Below are 19,708 nucleotides of genomic sequence, written 5' to 3'. Positions count from 1 at the left end.
AAATCTTGCAACTCCGGACGTTTTTGGATCCGCAGTTTCTCGGTTGTACAATGAATAGTGAGGGAAAGCATGAGGTATTGCTGACAAAATATTCTCACTTTTGTACCAAAAAAAAAAATAGAAAACACTCGGAAAGTTTCAAAATAATCAGCCACCCTTCTCGTTAAAAGAATCTAGAGTCATTGCCCTATTTGTGGCAATTGATTAATGATCAGAGGAAGTCGTCCTTGAATTTGAAATCTTAGCAGCATCTAGATACCCACAGAATTCGGAAATTTCAATTCTAACGTGTCTGTCGAATCTATTAAAAGTTTTGAGGTGAAATGGGTTCAGAACTAGGGTAAAACCGCTTATCCATCTCGCATTCCCACGGTTCCGAAAAATTCTACATGATACGGATAAAGCATAAGCCAACCGTTCAAATTGACGTGATAAAATCTTACCTGAGAATTACGCTTGAATTTCCGTCATTTCAAGCTCAACAAAGCGTATAAATATCTGATGCGAGGCTGATATGGAAGAATGACTCGAGAGATGAACTACATCTACAAATGTTATTATTGTAGGAAATTGTTTATTAGCTCGCGAGACAAATTGGACTGATATGCTCTTGATGAAAACATTTAATTTTTCATTCAAAACCTTACGGTTGTCGTTTCGAGCCACTCAAATTTTTGAAAAAATAGAAAAGTACTTGAGGTAATTCCAGAGAAAGATCTGAAGGTTTCGAGATACAGATCTTTCTCTGGAGTCAGTTGACAGTGATAGTTCCTGGATGAACTGAAGTTCAAGGTGAACAGAACGAACTCGTAATTCAATATGCATTAAATCTCTGATAAGAAACCAACCTCGTCCTTAATCACAGCGTACGCGTACGGAATTATTAAATCTCCGATGAGTAAGGTGTAAAACGGATCTGCAGGCTAAAATCCATAGTTAGAAGCAGCGAAACCCGAAGTAATGCAGAAATAATAACCTTGAGATGGAGTGTCTACTCGTCCATTACGGTCAACTCTTCTTTCCAAGCGACTTCCACCGCATGAAATTTCAATTAACTAGTCCCGATGGAATAAACTTCCAGAAAGCCGTTTCAACGTAACGAAATCATTACCGTTTCGGTCGTACCGTGCACTAAACGTAGCTTAAGCTAACCGTAACATCGTAATTAATTAGCGATGGCAGAGAAAAAAGGATGCTGGGTCGCCCGCAGGACTCGATCTGCTACGCAGTAACAACAGGAAGGACTGTGAATGTTGGCAAATTTGTTTTGCGCAATGTGGCGAGGTATGTTGGTGGTTATTTTTTGTTGCTGTGGGTACCACAATGCAGGCAAAGATCATCTTGGTGAATCATACTGGACATAAGCTTAAGAGACTCTCATTTTAGGTCTCGAAGAGCTCACAATCACGCGACTCCAGTCGTACGACTGGTGGGATACTAGTAAGAGCGCGCGACCACAGTCGCACGACTATGTAATAAACGAGATGGCAAATATATGCTGCCATCAGTGTGTTTTGTTGTCTATTAGGAAACAAAGAATGAAAAGAAGAATTATTCTCAAAATAAGTTCTTAGTTTTCTTCTCTGATCACAGCTTCGACAACTGTTCAGCAGAATATTGAGTCACATCAGAGTAAATTGCGTTAGATTCGCACATGCTCTCGGATATTTCCAATTACGCTCTCTACAGCGACCAGAGTCACAATTCAGAAGAATTGTACGTTCGCAGGCTCATTTCTAAAGGATCGTTAACTAACGGCCATCATTCTACGGTTTCAATCAGCAATAAATCGAAGAAACCGTGTAGTATCGTCCATATTACAAAGGTACAGCACATGCAGATTTTTCCATTAACGGTACATTAGATACGCGTAATCGTAAAACACTTAGCTGCCGAGGATTTAATCAATAAGAGATGCACGTTAAACGCTGCATCCACCGGCTTCCTCTTGCATTCCTACCATTCTAACTGCGTGGTTAACAGTCTGCCGTAGTGTTCGAAAGTGCTCATAATAAGAAATCAAATAAAAGTTCGTGAAATTGTAGGCTACGGTTCGATAGAAGGTTTGAAACAATACTTATGGAGGACTCTCGGGGAATTTTCGAATGCCTGCACTTTCAGGTAAGATGGGAGCCAAATGATTTGTCTGTTGGATTATCGACACGATAAGAGTGCACTTTTCCTCCAATCAAAGTAGAAAACTGAAACCTGCTGCAAATTCCGAAAGTATCACAGTATTCAGTAAAGAAGTTGTATCTATCAACATGAGAAGACTGTCTTATATATCTTCATTGTCATGACAATAAGGAACTTAAACCCATGTCATTCGATACAGTGTATAAATGTTGTCCACCACGCTACACATCCATCTCGCATTTCTGGAATTATGTAACCTATCCGCAGTCTAGTCGATCCTCAGACAATACAGCTACATCGACCTCACTAACAAGAGAGATCCTACTGTAACATGACCAACATCAATAAACCCTATATCATATAACACCTTCAGCTTCCGTCCAATTAGATCCAAAAGCGATTACGTTCCACGCGAACCCAAAACCAGAGCAAAGAGACCAATATCGAATTTCCGCCAACAACAATTGAACGAGCCATAATACCAAAGTTCGAAAGATCCGTGCTGTAATGCATTCTTAGATACCGTGACGACCTTGAGCCTCAGTGTGCATTTCAATAACCAGTCACGACTCATGAACGGATATCGGATTCCACACTTATGGTTTAGGATTCGTTAAAAAAGTGATTTGCAATGGGTTTCTTCAATAAACGCTTAACACCTACGATACGATCGCGGTAATGGGGTGAAAGGACGTCCATAACTTCGGGTTTGCCCATGGAACACGGGTTAGATGTGGGCATTTATGACCATACTAGAAGTGGATAGTATGATTCTCCTATATTCTAGGAAGTTGAAACGTTGTATAATGAGCACATTGTCATTTATCTTTCGAGCTTATGGTTCGGTTTACAAGTTATAAGTGGTAGAGGGGTTTTTTGATGTGGATGGAACATTGGATGTTCCCGTTGAACCAGAGTATGGCTCACATTCTCAAAATGCGGTGTTGCCACTTGCGATTATGTTTCAAATGCAAAACATTTGTAGTAGTAGTTTGTAGTTTGGTAAGGGGATGACATTTCACTGCAACCTTAAGGTGGCAGCCCCATCAGAGCTGCTCTCATAACTGTGACATCTACAGCTCGCCATCTATAGCTCCAGAGTTCCAGTTAACTTCAGTATGTAACTAATCTCGTCCTTGCTGTTCAATAGGGGAAAGGGATATTGGCTTCAGGGCTGCTAGGGAGAATAATACAATCCTAAAAAGGATGAAAACGTCGACGATTTAAAAAAGATGTATTAATCACCTCAGCAGTCCAGAAGAAAATATCTCTTTCCCCTATTGAACTCCAGTATCTGAGAGAGCTTCAAAGAGGCTGAGTCCTCATTCCTCATATAATTTTTTCGTCCAAGACATTCCTAGCGCAGGCTTGCAATGGCGAGACATTCTGTAACCATGTGGACAGGAGTTTTCTCCTCTTTCCCACAGAATCTACACTCCTCAGATAAGCTTATTCCAATCATATGCTTCCTTAGGCGACATTGTCCTGTGAGGAAGCGTGACTTACTTCTTCCTTAGATCCAAATACTTCTTGGATCTTACAGTTCCAAAATCTCGAAGGAACTTTTTGATATGATCCATTCCTAGAAGATTCCTCCAAAGTGTTACTCTTTGGGTTTCTCCCTTCTCCAGAGACTCTTTCTTATAGAATCTTATATATCTTCCTAGATCACAGAAAGGTTCTGTGCTAGTAAATGGCTTTCGTTCTCCTTTTCAGGCTAGTGTGTTGGCTTCCACGTTTCCTTTGACTTTAGAGTCACCATTAACCCAGACTGAAGAGACCTTGTTGTTCTCGCATATTTCATTAAGTTTCCTTCTTCACTCCCATGTCAGCTTTGAGTCGATAACATAGCTGCTTTACTATCAGAATGGATCACTATGTCACATTCTTGATAGATTCTTTCCAGGAACCTAAAGATAATGTACACATGGTGCTTGTCCCGTATATGTCAGCACCTGCACCCAGCACCTATCGTATTGTTTGAACCATCTGTGTACCATTTAACTTTGAAGTATGGGTAGTGTATTCTTTTTCCCATTAATTCCTTCTACATAGCATCGTTCTTTTGCAAAACTGTTTGTATTACATTGCTCCAATTCGGTGTATTTCTATTTTTAATGTTTTTTATCGTCTTTTATAATATACTGTACTGAATATCGTGAAGAAACACGCATAAACATGGCGTCGGTGAATTTCGATGATATGGCTTCATTTTCGACGAACGGTGCATCGATTTCGATGTACTCCTTCTGCAACCAGCATCTTTTACAGATTTAAACGCCAGTTATCATCAAGGGAATAAGAGAAACACCTCGAGAAACATGAAGAACGCGCCGACCAGCACGATGTCGAATCCGGCGACCAAACGCGAAAACGTGAGTGCCTCCGCGAACGTCCTGATGTGCAAGCAGTGGTGGAAGGTATGCTGGATGTACGGCGATCAGGAGAAATACTACCGGCAGCTGTACGGCAAAAAAAACGAAAACGGTAAGAGGTTCGGTGAAGTGTGCGGAAACGGTGTGAACCGAACCGCCGATCTTAGTGCGCCCAACGGACGGCAGTTCTTCGAGGATTTAGTTAATGCGGATGGAAGGACCGAGGGCAGGATTCGGTCGCCGCCACCACCAAGGGCGTCCAGCAATTCTCCCGGAAATAATTCCTTGGAGCTACAGGACCCTGACGTGTAAGTTTATTGGCCCCCCTCAAAGCTGAGGGAGTCTCTTAGTGTCTTACGTTGACTCTGCGGGCATTTCACTTTGAATTTAGTGTTATTTCCCTCGTGTGGGATGTTTAACCAAGCGGATAGAGGTTCCTCTCTATCGACGTCAATCTCCCCCTGTCGTCAAATCTTCTTTATTTGAACAAAAGAGAGATCCTAATGATTCCAAATTTCAATAATTTTTCCGGCAAAAAGTGCCTATTCGGAATATTCATTAGTTTCCCTTGAATATTATCTAAGAATTACGTTTTTGTTGTGGATTTGAAAAAATGCTGCATATTTCAATTTTTTTTCATATTTCCGTTCATTTTAACCAAGTATCTTGCATTTTTGTTTCAATTTTGTTTTGGCTTGTTTTAAGTAAAAAAATTTTGGGAAAAATGCTTTATGTGGAATAAACAGTTTTTTCTATAACGTTTCAACTCTGATATAGTTGAGGAGCCGATGATTCTAAATCAGGATTTACTCGATTTTTTTCGAGCATTTTTAGAGGATTTGGTAAAAAAATGGTTAGTTTTACATACTCGAGCGTGTCAAATCATACAGATCGTTAATGTCGGTGTTGCAGCAATGTGGATCCATTAATCTGACACTAATCAGGGGAAGTTTTCTTAATCTGCCAGTTTGAAGATGATAACCAGTCAATTTTTTTAAATATCTCCCTTCCTGTACCTCTAATCGTTTCTGCATTCATTATGAAAGTTGTAGATAATAAAATTCTATACAACTTTCATCTCAAGCAATTTTACCGTTTTCGGGTTAGAGGGCGATAAGGGCGAGGAGCTTAGCCACACATGCGAAAGGCCAAGGTCAATGAAGAAACCCAGTCTAATGTACATTCATCGCCATATATCTCAAAAACGTTCAAACGTAGAAAAAATTGCTTGGGACAAAATTTGTAGAAAATGTAATGCTCTACAACTTTTTTAATGAATGCGGAAACAATTTGAATTCCAGGAGAAAAGATAATTCGAAAAAACGGATTTTTGTTGCCTTTATGGCGAATTTTTACTGTTTCGGCTTGCTGAAACTATCAGATTATATTTTTTCCGTCATTCTTGAATTATTAGCTTCGAAATAAGAAGAAAAGCCACCGCGCTCGAGTGTGCACAATGATTGTTTTTTTTTACTGTTCTGACACACTGTCCTGTGACAATAATTCCCCCTATATGCAGGTCTAATTTTTGGTATAGGTACTCTATAGGGTCCAAGTTATCTCCCCTCATATTAATCTGACACCCTCGAGTGAATCCCTTTTGGGCTACCCAACTATTATACCTATTTCAACTGATTCATTCCGATGCGAAACGCAAGATACGCGCTTTTCGTTCATATATCATCAGCGTTCTCGGACCAGACAGTCGCATAGGAATTCCGAAAACCTAACATGACATATCATTTCCCATCATCGCAGAAATATCTCACTTCCCAGTCCAGTTCTTTGACCATTCCGAAGAGTTGTTGCGGAGTGCAATAACGACGCTGAACTCGAGATGAATATCAGCCAGCATTCAGGCCTCGCCACAGATGGAAATCTCGTGAATACCTATGACTTTATAAATTGCGCTATCTCCTCTCGATCTCTCATCAACGCCTAGTTTAAAAATTTATGAATATTTCAATTAGGGTTTAATGAGCACCTGTAGCTCCGGCGTGAACGCGTGTTGAGGGTCGTATTTTGAATTATTGTCGGTTAGAAAAGATGAAATGTGTTGTGAATTGATATTTATTGTTCTAATTTGTTATTGAGTCACCCTTTTCAGAAATCGTTGCAAGAGGTGTGAAGAAATCGACTAATAATTCTCAAAGTTGGAGACGAAACCTACAATCATTTTTTTTCATCTGCTATCTGAAGAAAGACCTTCGTAACATTTTTATAATGGTATAGATAACAGTGTAGTTCTGTCGGCACTCACCTTATATTTTCATGATATTCAGCGAAATAATAGGCCGGTATGAAATGAAGAGAATCAGAAACGTATACCTAGTAAGACTTAAAATATAGCCAAGGCAACGGAGTCCTGTAAAACAGTAGACGAATGCCACAATTTCAGCATACTTCAACGGCGTAACTAATTTCAAATACTCCCGATAACTATTGTTCGGATCATCGTCATAGACCGAAGTAGAAGTTGAGCGTAAATAGGTAATTCCCATCTACATGTCTATATTTATGGGAGCTTAAGCAACAATTGGTTTCGTAAATATATGCTCGGAGCGAACACAGAGTGTTGCGCCGAGTCACTGGTGCCAGTAAATCTTGGCCGATATTGATTATACGGTGAGAGTGCCGTGAAAAATTGAGCTATTGAGTTTTACGTTCAAGTACCTACATAGTTATTGTCTCACGTCAGGACAGAGTACGTACACTGTTCTTATTTAGATCTCATTGATCAGATATCCGCACGGGTCTGCTGGATTGAACCATTGGGCGAGAAGTTCAAGCAAAAATATAACTTATTCATTTGATGTTTGATCTTTTTAAGGAAATATCTGAGTGCTTGAGTATTTAATATACTGGTGCCCAAGAAATGTTTTGGGAAGCGAATGATATCACTAAAAATCCCCCAGTTTCTTAACAGTAAAAGTCTTCAAACTGCTTATTGACTCTTTTTGATTCAAGAGAAAGACGAAATGGTTTATGCAGTTCTTTTCGAAAAGCATCAAGCTTGAGAGCTTCCTTTTTTCATTTACAACCTTCCTGCCTTGAAATGATCCATGAATCTAGGCTGAGACATTAAACACAATCGCTTGCCTTCATTTTCAAAGAAACAATACCTTTGTTCCTACATAGAAATGAATTTCTCTTCGCAGTAATTAAGAAAAAGTAATATTTATTGCTCCCAAACCGTTACTCTAACCCTAAAAGCCCCCTAATGATCATCATTCCGTTAAATATTTCTCATCGTGCACCTCAATAAAGTCTCCAACGAATATAATCAATTAAAAAGGAATCTCACATAAAATAGACAGCATAACTCGACGTAAGAGCTAACATTTAACAAATCCATTGTTGAATTTCCTCTCCGGTTAATGCCTTTCATTAGACAGACGTTGCTGCTTCTTGAAACAATGTTTGAATCGGAAGGTAGCATTCATTGAGCTCCTTTTGCGATCTGACTAGATCGCACTTATCCGACTTAACAAGCTACAGTTATCCTTGAAACGTCGCTTTATGGTTCATAAATCAAAACATTCCCACACTCTCTCGTACGAGGCAGCTTAATGGGCTAGTTCATGGGCTAGCTGTTTCCCCATATTCTATTTGTTCAAGATTTTATGGGTGATGCTGGAGATATCGGAGGTGATTAAAAAAATATTAGAGCTGTCGGTGATACGATACGTCATATAGTGTCCAATGCTTTTTCGGGGTCCTTCTTCAGGACTTTTCATCTGCAGAAATACAGGACCTTTGATTTTAGGGGAAGTTTACACTAGTCAAGACAGCTTCGAAACAATGTTAGGTTTATGCTTTTAGTAGGTATTCAACCCCATTTAATACTCAGATCACTTTACTACCTAATGAAAAAAAACTTAGTGAGCTGACACTCAAGAATGGGTTAAATGATGTGTTACCCCTCTCGAAGAATCTCATCTGAAAAAGTTCTCGACATGGTACAGTTTTTTTCGGTCGGATGCTTTACCTACCTGTTGTTCTCGACCCACAAATTTCAAACAGCTGTCGTCGGCAGGTGTAACCAATTCAGCAGGTTTCTTTTGTGAACCAATTCATATGGGCAGGTTGATTTCGAAGTGTAATCCGTGAATTTATGGTATTGCAGTATGTTGCCGTTGAAAACAAAGTTGGGGTGATCTTAGGAAGGTTTTCCTGAGAGGAAATTATGTTCAATGCGTATGTATCACGGTTTTGGATCACCCTGTGTATTGAATATTAATGTTGAATAATTAAGATCGTCTTTTTCAGTAGGATGTTGAACGCTTTTTTTCGTCAGGTACAGATATACAGTGTACTGCCCTTGCAATAGCTTCCACAGCTTAGAAAGTTCATTGAAAAGCAGGCTGAATTTGAAAAATGCTACTTCTCCATATTCACGCCCTTTATAGTAAGATGAAATTGAACAAAAATTACCCCGCCCAAGTGACATGCAAACTAAAGATAATGCTTTGCTTCTTTGGGTGAAAATGCAACCTAGTTATAGCTAGACAAACTTTGGCAATTTTTTAGCAATCTCACATTTGCTGCTTAGTTGATAATTGTGATTTCAATCGACTCAAAAATTCCATCATCTTCAGTTTCTTTCGTAGTCTTGATGTTATCCATTTATTTGTAATCGATTCTAGAAGAAATGGTCCATATTATGGTCTGTACGTTGCAAGAATTATATCACTCAAAAGATTTCACTCATAGAACAGAATTCCATTATACTGATTCTCAAGTAATTCTGCTAAAATTCAGTATCCCTACTATTTTTCGAGGATAATCAATTAATATTATGTGAAGTTTTGACGGAATGCAGACAGGAATTGAATTCTGAAAAAAGTACCACCCAGAGCAGGATTCGAACCTGCCTGGGTAGCTCAGTTGGAAGAGTACTTGACCGGTAATCAGGGGGTCGTAGGTTCGGATCCTGCTCTGTGTGGTACTTTTTTCAGAATTCAATTCCTGTCCGCATGCCGTCAAAACTTTTATAATTTTAAATTTCAGATATTAAACTCTCTTCACAATAATCAATTAATTCGATTTTTTTTTTCAGGTAAGTTTCACATCCCACCTTCAGAAATTAAACATTGCATGCGTGGACACAGTAAGTAACACAAGAAAATAAATTATTTATGACCAATTTCACTGTTCAAATTGCAGGACAGTCCATTTATTGCCCGAAGTTTATTATATCATGATTTTGTAATTCACCCACGAATTTTTTCCAATTTCTTTCCTCAATAAAACTGTGCTTGGCTGGAATTCATCTATCGTACCAATTAATTTATCGCATACACTGTTACTAATTGTTCTAACGAATGATTAATAGATCTTCGGCGTGTACACTTGGTTCCTCGAGTCAAGCCCACGCGATAACTGTCAGGTGAGCGAAAAAAAATACCAGTTGGAAGGATATTACAGGGCAGATTGAAGCGGAAGATAGGCGATCGAGAATGGCGGTAAAACGTACTGTGAATACTGTGTGTGACGTCGGAATTGTTCCACTTCATCAAACATGCAGATGAATTGCCAGAGGTACCAGAAAGTCGTATTGATTTATTGTCGGGCCTGTATTGCTACCTACACGTGGTGTGCCACTTGTTGGATTACGATTTCTGGTGGATTTTTCGAATTAACGAAACGTCCACGACCATGAGTGTAGCGAGATTTTATCTGGGATTAAGACATTAATCATCTTCGTTGATGAGAGTGGAATGAGAATGGCTTTGGGAAGCGATGTTTTATATGGTTGATTATTGCGCTTATCTAAAATGATTTGATTCTTCTAATAAGTGTCGGTGTGAAGTTTGAAGTCAAAAAAGTAAACCAGAGTTACGCAATAAATTAAAAGAAAAAACATGTCCACCGAAATTGTGAAATTCTAAAAATTGGAGTATCGAGCCATCATCAAGTACCTGTTTTCAAAAGGGTTAAGAGTCGAGCAGATTAACGAAGATATACTTAATACCCTTGGTGATCAATTTCCTTCGTATGCGATCGTGAAAAATTGGACTGCAAGCTTCAAAAGATGTAAATTTTCCATTGAAGATTATGACCGATCGGGAAGGCCAGTTTCTGTGTCAGTCCCCGAAAATATCGATGCAGTTCATGACATGATTTTATCAGACCGTCGAATTGAGCTAAAACGGATATCTGAAGCACTGTATATTTCATACGAACGCGTTCATCATATAGTTGACGTCAATTTGGACATGAGAAAAATTGCTGCAAAATGGATCCCCAAATGTTTGAATGTTGACCAAAAGCGTGCAAGGGTAGAAGCATCGCGTTCGATCTGTGCTCGATTTGAAAACGATGTAGACTTCTTAAACCAAATTGTTACTATGGATGAGACTTGGGTACATTTCCACGATCCAGAAACAAAGCAACAATCGATTAAATGGCGACACTGTGGTTCTCTAAGACCTAAGAAGTTTCGTGTCCGAAAATCTGCTGAAAAAGTTCTTGCTTCAGTTTGTTGGGATTGCTATGGAGTGATCATGATTGATTTTTTGGATAAGGGTAAAACAATAACCGGAGATTGCTATTCGACATTACTGACAACTCTACGAGAAAAAATTGAAGAGAAAAGACGCGGAAAGTTACCCAAAGGTGTTTTGTTCTTGCAGGATAACGTCCCTGCACATAAATGTCATGTTGCCATGCAAAAAATTCGTGATTTATGGTTTGAATTACTAGATCATCCCCCTTATTCACCAGATTTGGCACCATCCGACTTCCATCTCTTTCCTCAACTGAAAAAAAATTTAAAAGGTCGAAAATTTTCTTCTAACGAGGAGTTAATAAAAGCTGTGGAGGTCTGGTTTTCAGAGCAAGAAGAAACATTTTTTTAAAGGTCTAGAGACGTTGCAGGTACCTCGTAGTACTAGGCAGAGAATATTGAATGAATATGTGTGTTCTCTCGATAAACCTTTCTTCACGATGAAACAGAAGAAGTTTCTAAAATATGATATAAATAACATATCTATGAAATAAAAACAACTTGAGGAAAATATAACCATCAAAATCCTCAACTTTTGACGAGCAGTTCATGGACGAAAACGTCAACAATATTGACTTAGTGATTTCAGTGATGAAAAACACTTCAAACGATATATTTTTCATCAACAATTGACCATATTCTCATGGACGAGAAGAATTTGGTCACGACCGTCACACTTAATGAATATTTACCCTCAAAACAGACGCGGTTTGTCCAAACACCAAAAATAACCCCACCGACGTTCGTCACCGTGTAAATGTTTACCAAGACGTTGGAACTCCGTTCTACGAATGAATCTGTATCCCATCACACGTCTCCAGAAGGAATTCATGTTTACACGATCGGTCCTGTGTTCCTCCTACTTAACACCGCTCGAACTCTTCGAGAACTGACAAGTACACGACGAGCCACGTTAATGAGTAGGGCCAATAATTGGTTTTCCCTCGTCTTCATTCCATTCCTGGCATTGTAAATAAGGACGGGAGAACAATGGAAACTGGTGATATGGACAGATGGACACTCGGAATGTTGGCCTTCTGACAGAACGAGTGTGCCTATGAAGAGACGTCTTCAAGTGGTTTTGAAATGAGGAGGAAGTTCTACCATATCATTCAGGCAACTGTGAAAGACATAGTGAATTTTTATCGGGCTTATGAGTCTTGTATTTTATTTCACAAATCACTGGTTTAACCATGTTGAAGGAAAATGAACAAAACTGGAACCAAATTATCGGCTAACTACTATTTTGAGTTACTTTCACGTGTGTAAAATTCATTTAATACACATTTTAAATCTCGAAATGTTACCAATTAAGTCTAGGATTTCTGAATGGATTGAAGATATCGGTTGATTTTTCTCAGGGTTTTGTAAGAGCTCAATGTAATCTTCGAATAGCTGCTTCCGTTCTTGTGGTTTTCTCATACCATTCGGACCTATATGGCTAAGGGTTGAGAAGTATCCATCGTCCAGTTCTCCAGTGAATCTTTTAGTCCCTCGTTACAAACAAACCTTATAATACGTATTATGTTCCAACTTTCAAACCCCGTTCACAACTGACCCATAACGAGATAATTACGATCATTATAGGAGTAACATATTCGGACGGTTGTAACAGTTCAGTGGAGTAAACATAATCACAATTCAATTACAAGTTCAGCTACTGCAGTTACCCAAGTATTAATGTCTTTTTGATTGGTCATTATCTTCGTTTTGTCCCAACGTCCTGAATATAATTATCAAGATGGGACGAGGGACCATCATCGAAAGGGAAACTCTGATGATGGATGATGACGTCTTCGTTTTTCTATTGTTGATATCCAATTTGTGGGAGATTTCGACATTAATCAAGCTGTGATTCTGTTCACATCAGATGATGTGTAATTCATTAAAGTCTCTGTCGAATTTTGACAAAATAACCACAGTTTTTTGAAGGTCATAATTAGGGGACACTCCCTGAGATGCATAGAAAGTTTTTTCTACAATTGTCACGTTCTGAAATACACTGCGCAAAAAAATTAACGCACATTCTGAAAATCTCAATTTTAATGGAAGTTAACTCTACATTGACTTTATAACTTATTTTTTATGTTCTCTCGGGAAGGTTTTGAACGAAACAAGACACATAAAATGGAAGAAAAATTCATGATTTCACCGAATCTTATGTGAAAGAAGAGAAATTAACAATTTTCAAAATACTGAAATGCTGATAAGTGATTTAATACTTGGTATTTCCACCCCTTGCGTTAATTACAGCTCGGCAATGACGGTTCATACTCAAAATGAGTGATCTTAAAATGTTCTGATCTAATCCTTCCCAGATTTCTCCGAGTTGGATTCCTAAGTCATTAAGAGTAGCTGGATGATTTTCTGAACTTCTCAGCCTTCTATTGAGGTTGTCCCAAACCTGCTCAATCGGATTGAGATCTGGACTTCTTGCTGGCCATTCCATTCGAGAGATTTCAACCTCTTCAAGGTCTGGCATTATCGTCCATAAAAATGAAATTTTCACCAATGTATGGGGCAAATGGCACTACTTGCTCTTCAAGAATGTTCCTTATATACTTATCACCATTCATAGCTCCATTATCAACGACCACTAGGTCTGTACGAGAAATCAAAGATATTCCACCCCATACCATAATCGATCCTCCCCCGAAACCAGTAGTATTTAGGAAATTGCACTGAGCATATCTTTCATGTGGACGTCTGTATACAAGGGAACATCGATCACATTGGTGGAGCCAGAATCTAGACTCATCTGTGAAGAGAACTCTTTCCCAATCGGCCTCTTCCCAATGGATATGCTCTCTCGCAAAATCCAAACGCGCCCTTCGATGGGCTGGGGTAAGAGCTGGGCCTCTTGCCGCGACACAAGGCCTCAAATCATATTCTCTGAGGCGATTTCTTATTGTCTGAGTGCTAATTTGCACCTCATGAGTTTGCTCAAGCTGAATTTGAAGGAGGCGAGCGGTTGCAAACCGTTGTCTCAACGAAGAAACTCTCAAGTAACGTTCTTGAATGGCAGTTGTTGCCCGTGGTCCTGGTCTTCGGACATTCATACCTGTCTCCCTGAATCGCTGCAACATTCTGGACACACTTGTATGGGAAACTCCAAACCTTTCTGCAATTCTTGTGTATGTCCACCCTTCTTCTCGCAAAACTACCGCTTGGGCATTCCTCTTGGGACAAATTGCGTGTTTCGCGTTGCATAGCGATCGAGTGTAGAAAATCAAACGAAAGAAAAACTATTGATCACTAGAATTGATCGAGAACAACTGATTTCAGAATGGAGCCAATATATTCAAAATCTGATAATATCATCTTTTTTTATTCCTGCTGGGAAAAAACATCTGTATTGAAGAAAACCGTTGAAAGTGGATAACATATGCATGCATAATTCTGATAAAAATAATTATCATTGAGAACACCTTCAGTTGTAGAATAAATTTGAGATTTCCATAATGTGCGTTAATTTTTTTGCGCAGTGTATATTCCCTCAAATTCAGACAGCCTGTTCATTATACGAAGAATTGCTTCGAGCCTTTTATAGATCATGATCGTTTCACATAGCGAATGTATTCGACGAGAACTATGAGGGGTAGTTTCCATTATCAAACATATAGATACTTATTGACAATCAACTTTCCTGAAATAGCTCGATCATTTCACGGTGTGTTATCTGAACAAGATTCTAAGAACAGCGTTCTAAAGAGACGAGGCATGAAAGTGAGCGTAGCTGAACGAAAAAGACTAAAACCAACACTTTACATCCCAAAAACCCCATGAATTATCGATTATCGTAATTCTTGGAGCGCCAGTGAAACCAACCGTTTAACCTCGAATTTTCCTGGAACCAAACCATAGCTGTACCAAGAAATTTAATCATCTAGCTAACCACCCATTGTCCAGATATCAAACTACGAAAAACGGACAATATCCACGGAGCTATGCGTATTTATCCAAGATTCCTACGAATCAATCCATCACCGGGGACTACAATTAGCACCAAGTGTTAAATCTCGAAATCAATTGGTCTTGGACAAATTCCTCCGGTCCGTGGGCTAATTTTTCCCCCCGATTGACGTCGACTTGACAGGTGACGTTCATTGTTCCACGCCGACCGAAATCCAATCATTGCCGAACAAGTCCCTGTAAGTATCAGCGGAGAGTTCTTCAAAGCGTTCCAGAATACGCGGATCATTAATTACACGCCAGACAGTGCAGATAAATGTAAATAGATGATCATAAACTGTTTTTATTCCGCCAGAGATAAGCGGGATGATCCCGATTGGGATCGGTAAGAGGCTTTGCAATTATTCCGTTAATTGATGATAAATAACATCATGACGATGAGATTCAGCGCGGATGATACCACAACTATCCTAGATTTTTTCCGATCTGATTTGGACCTGTGGGGTTCTTTTGATTCTGCTGCGTTGGTGAAATGATGAATCCGCATAAAATTGTAGTCCTTATGTCTCCAACAGGAAGTGAATTGAAGGCTGAGAGACAATATTCGAAATGTCCCATAACTCCAAAACTATCGAGCTGATTCTGATAATTAACTAACTCAATCGCAGTATTCCTTAATCTAAACCTAACCAGAAAATTTCTTCAGATCTATTCTTTATGAATTATGGTATGCTGACTGTCAGACAGACGTAGATATCCAATGATAATTGAATTTTAACAGATCCAACACAATATTTCGACGCTATTATCATTGCAAAATTCGAAAATTACCATATAATCATTTCGTCCTTGAAAACAAATGTAAAAACTCTACTCATTCAATTGATTATTACTTGCAAATTAGTCGTAAAGTGATACATTCTTCCCAGTAGCTTTGTATCTTAATTCTCATTGAATTATTATCGTTTCTGAATTTAATTACCATCAATCAATCGATTTCTAATGATCCTTGTCATGTATTAATGAATACTTAATTATTTACATAGATAAATATCCTGCAGTAATAAGGAATAATATGACAATTCAGCTCAATATTTTCTTTATGCCCACTTAGTTCTGCGGTATTCACATCCGTGTTCTTTCTCTCCAGTATTTAACGTGTGTTCAATATGATTGAATCTGAAAATGAAAAAATTTGTCGATATCTGGCTCCTTTTTCTTAAGCTCTGGATAGGAAGATGAAACCATGTAGATCTAGTTAAACATTCAACAGGAATTTCATCGAGTCGCCGTGTACCACAGTTGTTTGCGATGTTTCCTCTTTTTACCGATATTCCCTTGTAGCGTATCAATAACCGTTTCTTCTTGGTAAAACGTGATGATATTACATCCCAACAATAATACCTACCTTATTCCGTTAAGACAGTACTTAATATGTCAGTGGCTGGAGTCAGGCTATGGCAAGTTACTTTCGAAAAATTCTTAATTTATTAGCATCAATAAGATGTACAGTTAATCTGAAATGTGCTTTGATGAAGAGCACACTTTCGAAATCGTGCTCAAACACTTATCTGAAGTGAGTGCAGGGAGATAAATGCCCATTTATATTCCTTGTGACATTGCTGGAAATTATTTGGAATATAATCGAGAATATAATGGTTAAAAAAGCTGTCTAGTTTATAATGACAAGAACTGGATCACTTGATAAGCTCTTGGCAAAATTCCATTGGCTCATTTCAGTACGGTATTTCTAAACGTTGTCGTCAGGATAAAATAGTACCTTTATCAATCTATCGCAATTCTGGCCCTATACATAGACGGATCGTGATACCGCTTAAGGTACCATAATACCGGTCGATTGGTTGAATTCCAACGAACACAAATAGATGATGAAGAACCTCATCAATAATCGTCCTACCCCAATGAAAAAGGCAAATCGGTTTCTGCCATGAACAATTTCTCAACGTCAGTTTTAATTTTTAACCAGACTCTTCAATGAAATTGACTAGTTTCTTCTGGTAATTTCCAAACGAGTTAATTTCAGTCACTCCGAGAGTACATCATACAGTATTACTAGTTCAATCATTCGAAAAATAGTTTGCATATATAGAGCAAGTAAGATATGAGGAGAATTTTCTGAAAAATTCAAAAACTACATTCGTATTTAGAAGCTGGCCTCCATTCAGGACAAAAAACAATAGTTTGGTGTTTCCTTTCCCAGGAAAACAAATATCAATTATTAAGATTAAGTCCATTTCATATCTCGAAAGATGAAATGCAACTCTCGAAGAACAATCTAGATATTTTCCTCCGATCAATCGGACCATTAACATAATTCTCATGTTCGGCACAGAAAAATTATTTTAATAATATACGTGGTGGACGGTGCTCTATATATTTTCTATTCAGATAATTCCAACATGCTACTTTGTAGGTTCGTGTCATTAAAAAATTTGAATGCCAACGTGAACGTATCAAAGAAACGGTATCATGGATAATTATAACTCACAAATATAGAACTGAATGCGCAATTAAAATTAATAATATATCTTCACGATGGAATTCACACGCTTTGTAACGAATATGTGCGTATGAGATGTGTGGTGAAAAATCACGTATCTCTGATACATTTTCTAGTTTCAACTGAACAGATCACAATAATTATTGAGATTTGATTGACTCAGTCGATTCTCTAATAGCACAGTTCAATCCAGTTAGTTGTGTGTTGTGTGTTCAATTCATGACATAAAAATCGCTGTTGTTGATATAAAACTTCTTGGACGAAGATGAGTAAACGATCAAATATAAATTTCATCGTTTTTTTGAGAGTGATTTTAGCTTCCATCAGGGTGTCTTCATTTTGATTTCACTCAATTGTCTATTTCAAAATCAGAACATATTTACCAGTGTTACTTCACTTCTCTGGGCTGAAATATTGTTTCTTCTCTGGAGCTCCCTCATGACCATCTCTACAGTTCTGCTGAATCATGAACCAACACGGTTTTGTAGTCCATTTATTTAATTTCAGTTGCCCATTAGTATTTCCTCGCTACCTCTAACTAGCTACCTGTTCTTAAATAGCTGTTTCCTTCTCTTAATGAACCATTTCTGATGTGTCAACGGTTTTTTGTCGTGCACTTACAATGTGAATATTTAAATTTTGTTTTTATCACTTTCAAAGAGGTGTCATACCAATCATGGTATGATTTTGCTATATCCTAGATTTTTTTTTATCACTTTTGTTAGGTTCACATAGTGAATATACGAGGGTATATTGAAAAATTCTTAGCCTACTATAGAACCAAACAAAATTTCAATGTCAAAATATTGTATTGCTCAACATATTCTCCTCTTAATTGGATACATTTATTAAAGCGAACCTGCAACGTCTGTAAATCTTTAAAAAAAATGTTTCGTCTTGCTCTGCAAACCAGACCTCCACAGCTTTTATTATGTCCTCGTTGGAAGAAATTTACGACCTTTTAACCCTTTTTTCAGTTTAGGAAAGAGATGATAGTCGGATGGGGCCAAATCTGGTGAATAAGGAGGGTGTTCTAGTAGTTCAGATTTATGTGCAGGGGCGTTGTCCTGCAAAAACAAAACACCTTTGGATAGCTTTCCGCGTCTTTTCTCTTCAATTTTTTCCCATAGAGTAGTCAGTAGTGTCGAATGATAATCTCCGGTTATTGTTCTACCCTTATCCAAAAAATCAATCATGATTACTCCATGGCAATCCCAAAAAACTGAAACAAGAACTTTTCGAGCAGATTTTTGGACACGAAACTTCTTAGGTCTTGGAGAACCAGAGTGTCCCCATTCCATCGATCGTTGCTTTGTTTCTGGATCGTAGAAATGTACCCAACTCTCATTCATAGTAACAATTCGGTTTAAGAAGTCTACATCGTTCTCAAATCGAGCACAGATCTAACGCGATGCTTCTACCCTTGCACGATTTTGGTCAACACTCAAACATTTGGGGATCCATTTTGCAGCAATTTTTTTCATGTCCAAAGTGATGTGAACTATATGATGAACGCGTTCATATGAAATATTCAGTGCTTCAGATATCCGTTTTAGCCCAATTCGACGGTCTGATAAAATCATGTAATGAACTGCATCCATATTTTCGGGGACTGACACAGAAACTGGCCTTCCCGATCGGTCATCATCTTCAATGGAAAATTCACCTCTTTTGAAGCTTGTAGCCAAATTTTTCACGGTTGCATACGAAGGATATTGGTATTAAGCATATCTTCGTAAATTTGCTTACCTCTTAACCCTTTCAAATACATGTACTCGATGATGGCTCGATACTCTAACTTTTCGATATTCACGATTTCGCTGGACATCTTCTTTCTTTCAATTTATTGCGTAACTTTGGTTTGCTATTTTGACCTCAAACTTCACACTGACGCTTCTAATGAGTTATTGTTCGTTGCTATGGTAACGCAATATTTTTTTCATGCATGAAACTGGTCTAGGCTAACTAGATATCAATACATTCTCGTATATGATTTCATTCTTCTCAATGAACGCCAGTGGACACTTGCTAAATCTGCTGGGACATGTTTTAGAAATTTCATTGAAGGAACCAGCTCAAATGGAACATGACGATCACGTGAACGGCATCTAACCTTTTTGTAGCCTTAGTTTCCATAGTAACTCTGGATAAACCCACAATCAGTTTATGAACTTCTCATCTGTACTAGAGGAAGGTTTGTCCATATTTCCAAAAAGTTGTGCCCCTTGAAAAGGTGACGAGGCTTTTTTTTAATAA

General features: G+C 38.3%; 1 protein-coding gene across 2 annotated transcripts in view; it reads left to right on the top strand.

Moving 5' to 3' along the window:
- The window catches only part of LOC123307744 (protein espinas-like), a 165,620-nt gene that overhangs the window by 98,779 nt on the left and 47,133 nt on the right, over positions 1–19,708 (top strand). The window contains exon 2 of one of the 2 annotated variants that reach the window (XM_044890168.1): positions 4,408–4,819. The exons of the other annotated variant lie outside the window; for it this stretch is intronic. Coding sequence (XP_044746103.1) covers positions 4,458–4,819 — 362 coding nt within the window. The 5' untranslated portion in view covers positions 4,408–4,457. The remainder of the gene's footprint in view (positions 1–4,407; positions 4,820–19,708) is intronic. 2 annotated transcript variants of the gene reach the window in all.

The sequence above is a fragment of the Coccinella septempunctata genome, chromosome 2 (genome assembly GCF_907165205.1).
Source record: "Coccinella septempunctata chromosome 2, icCocSept1.1, whole genome shotgun sequence".
NCBI classification, from domain to species: Eukaryota; Metazoa; Arthropoda; class Insecta; order Coleoptera; family Coccinellidae; genus Coccinella; species Coccinella septempunctata.
This window is presented reverse-complemented; position numbering and strand designations above follow the sequence as displayed.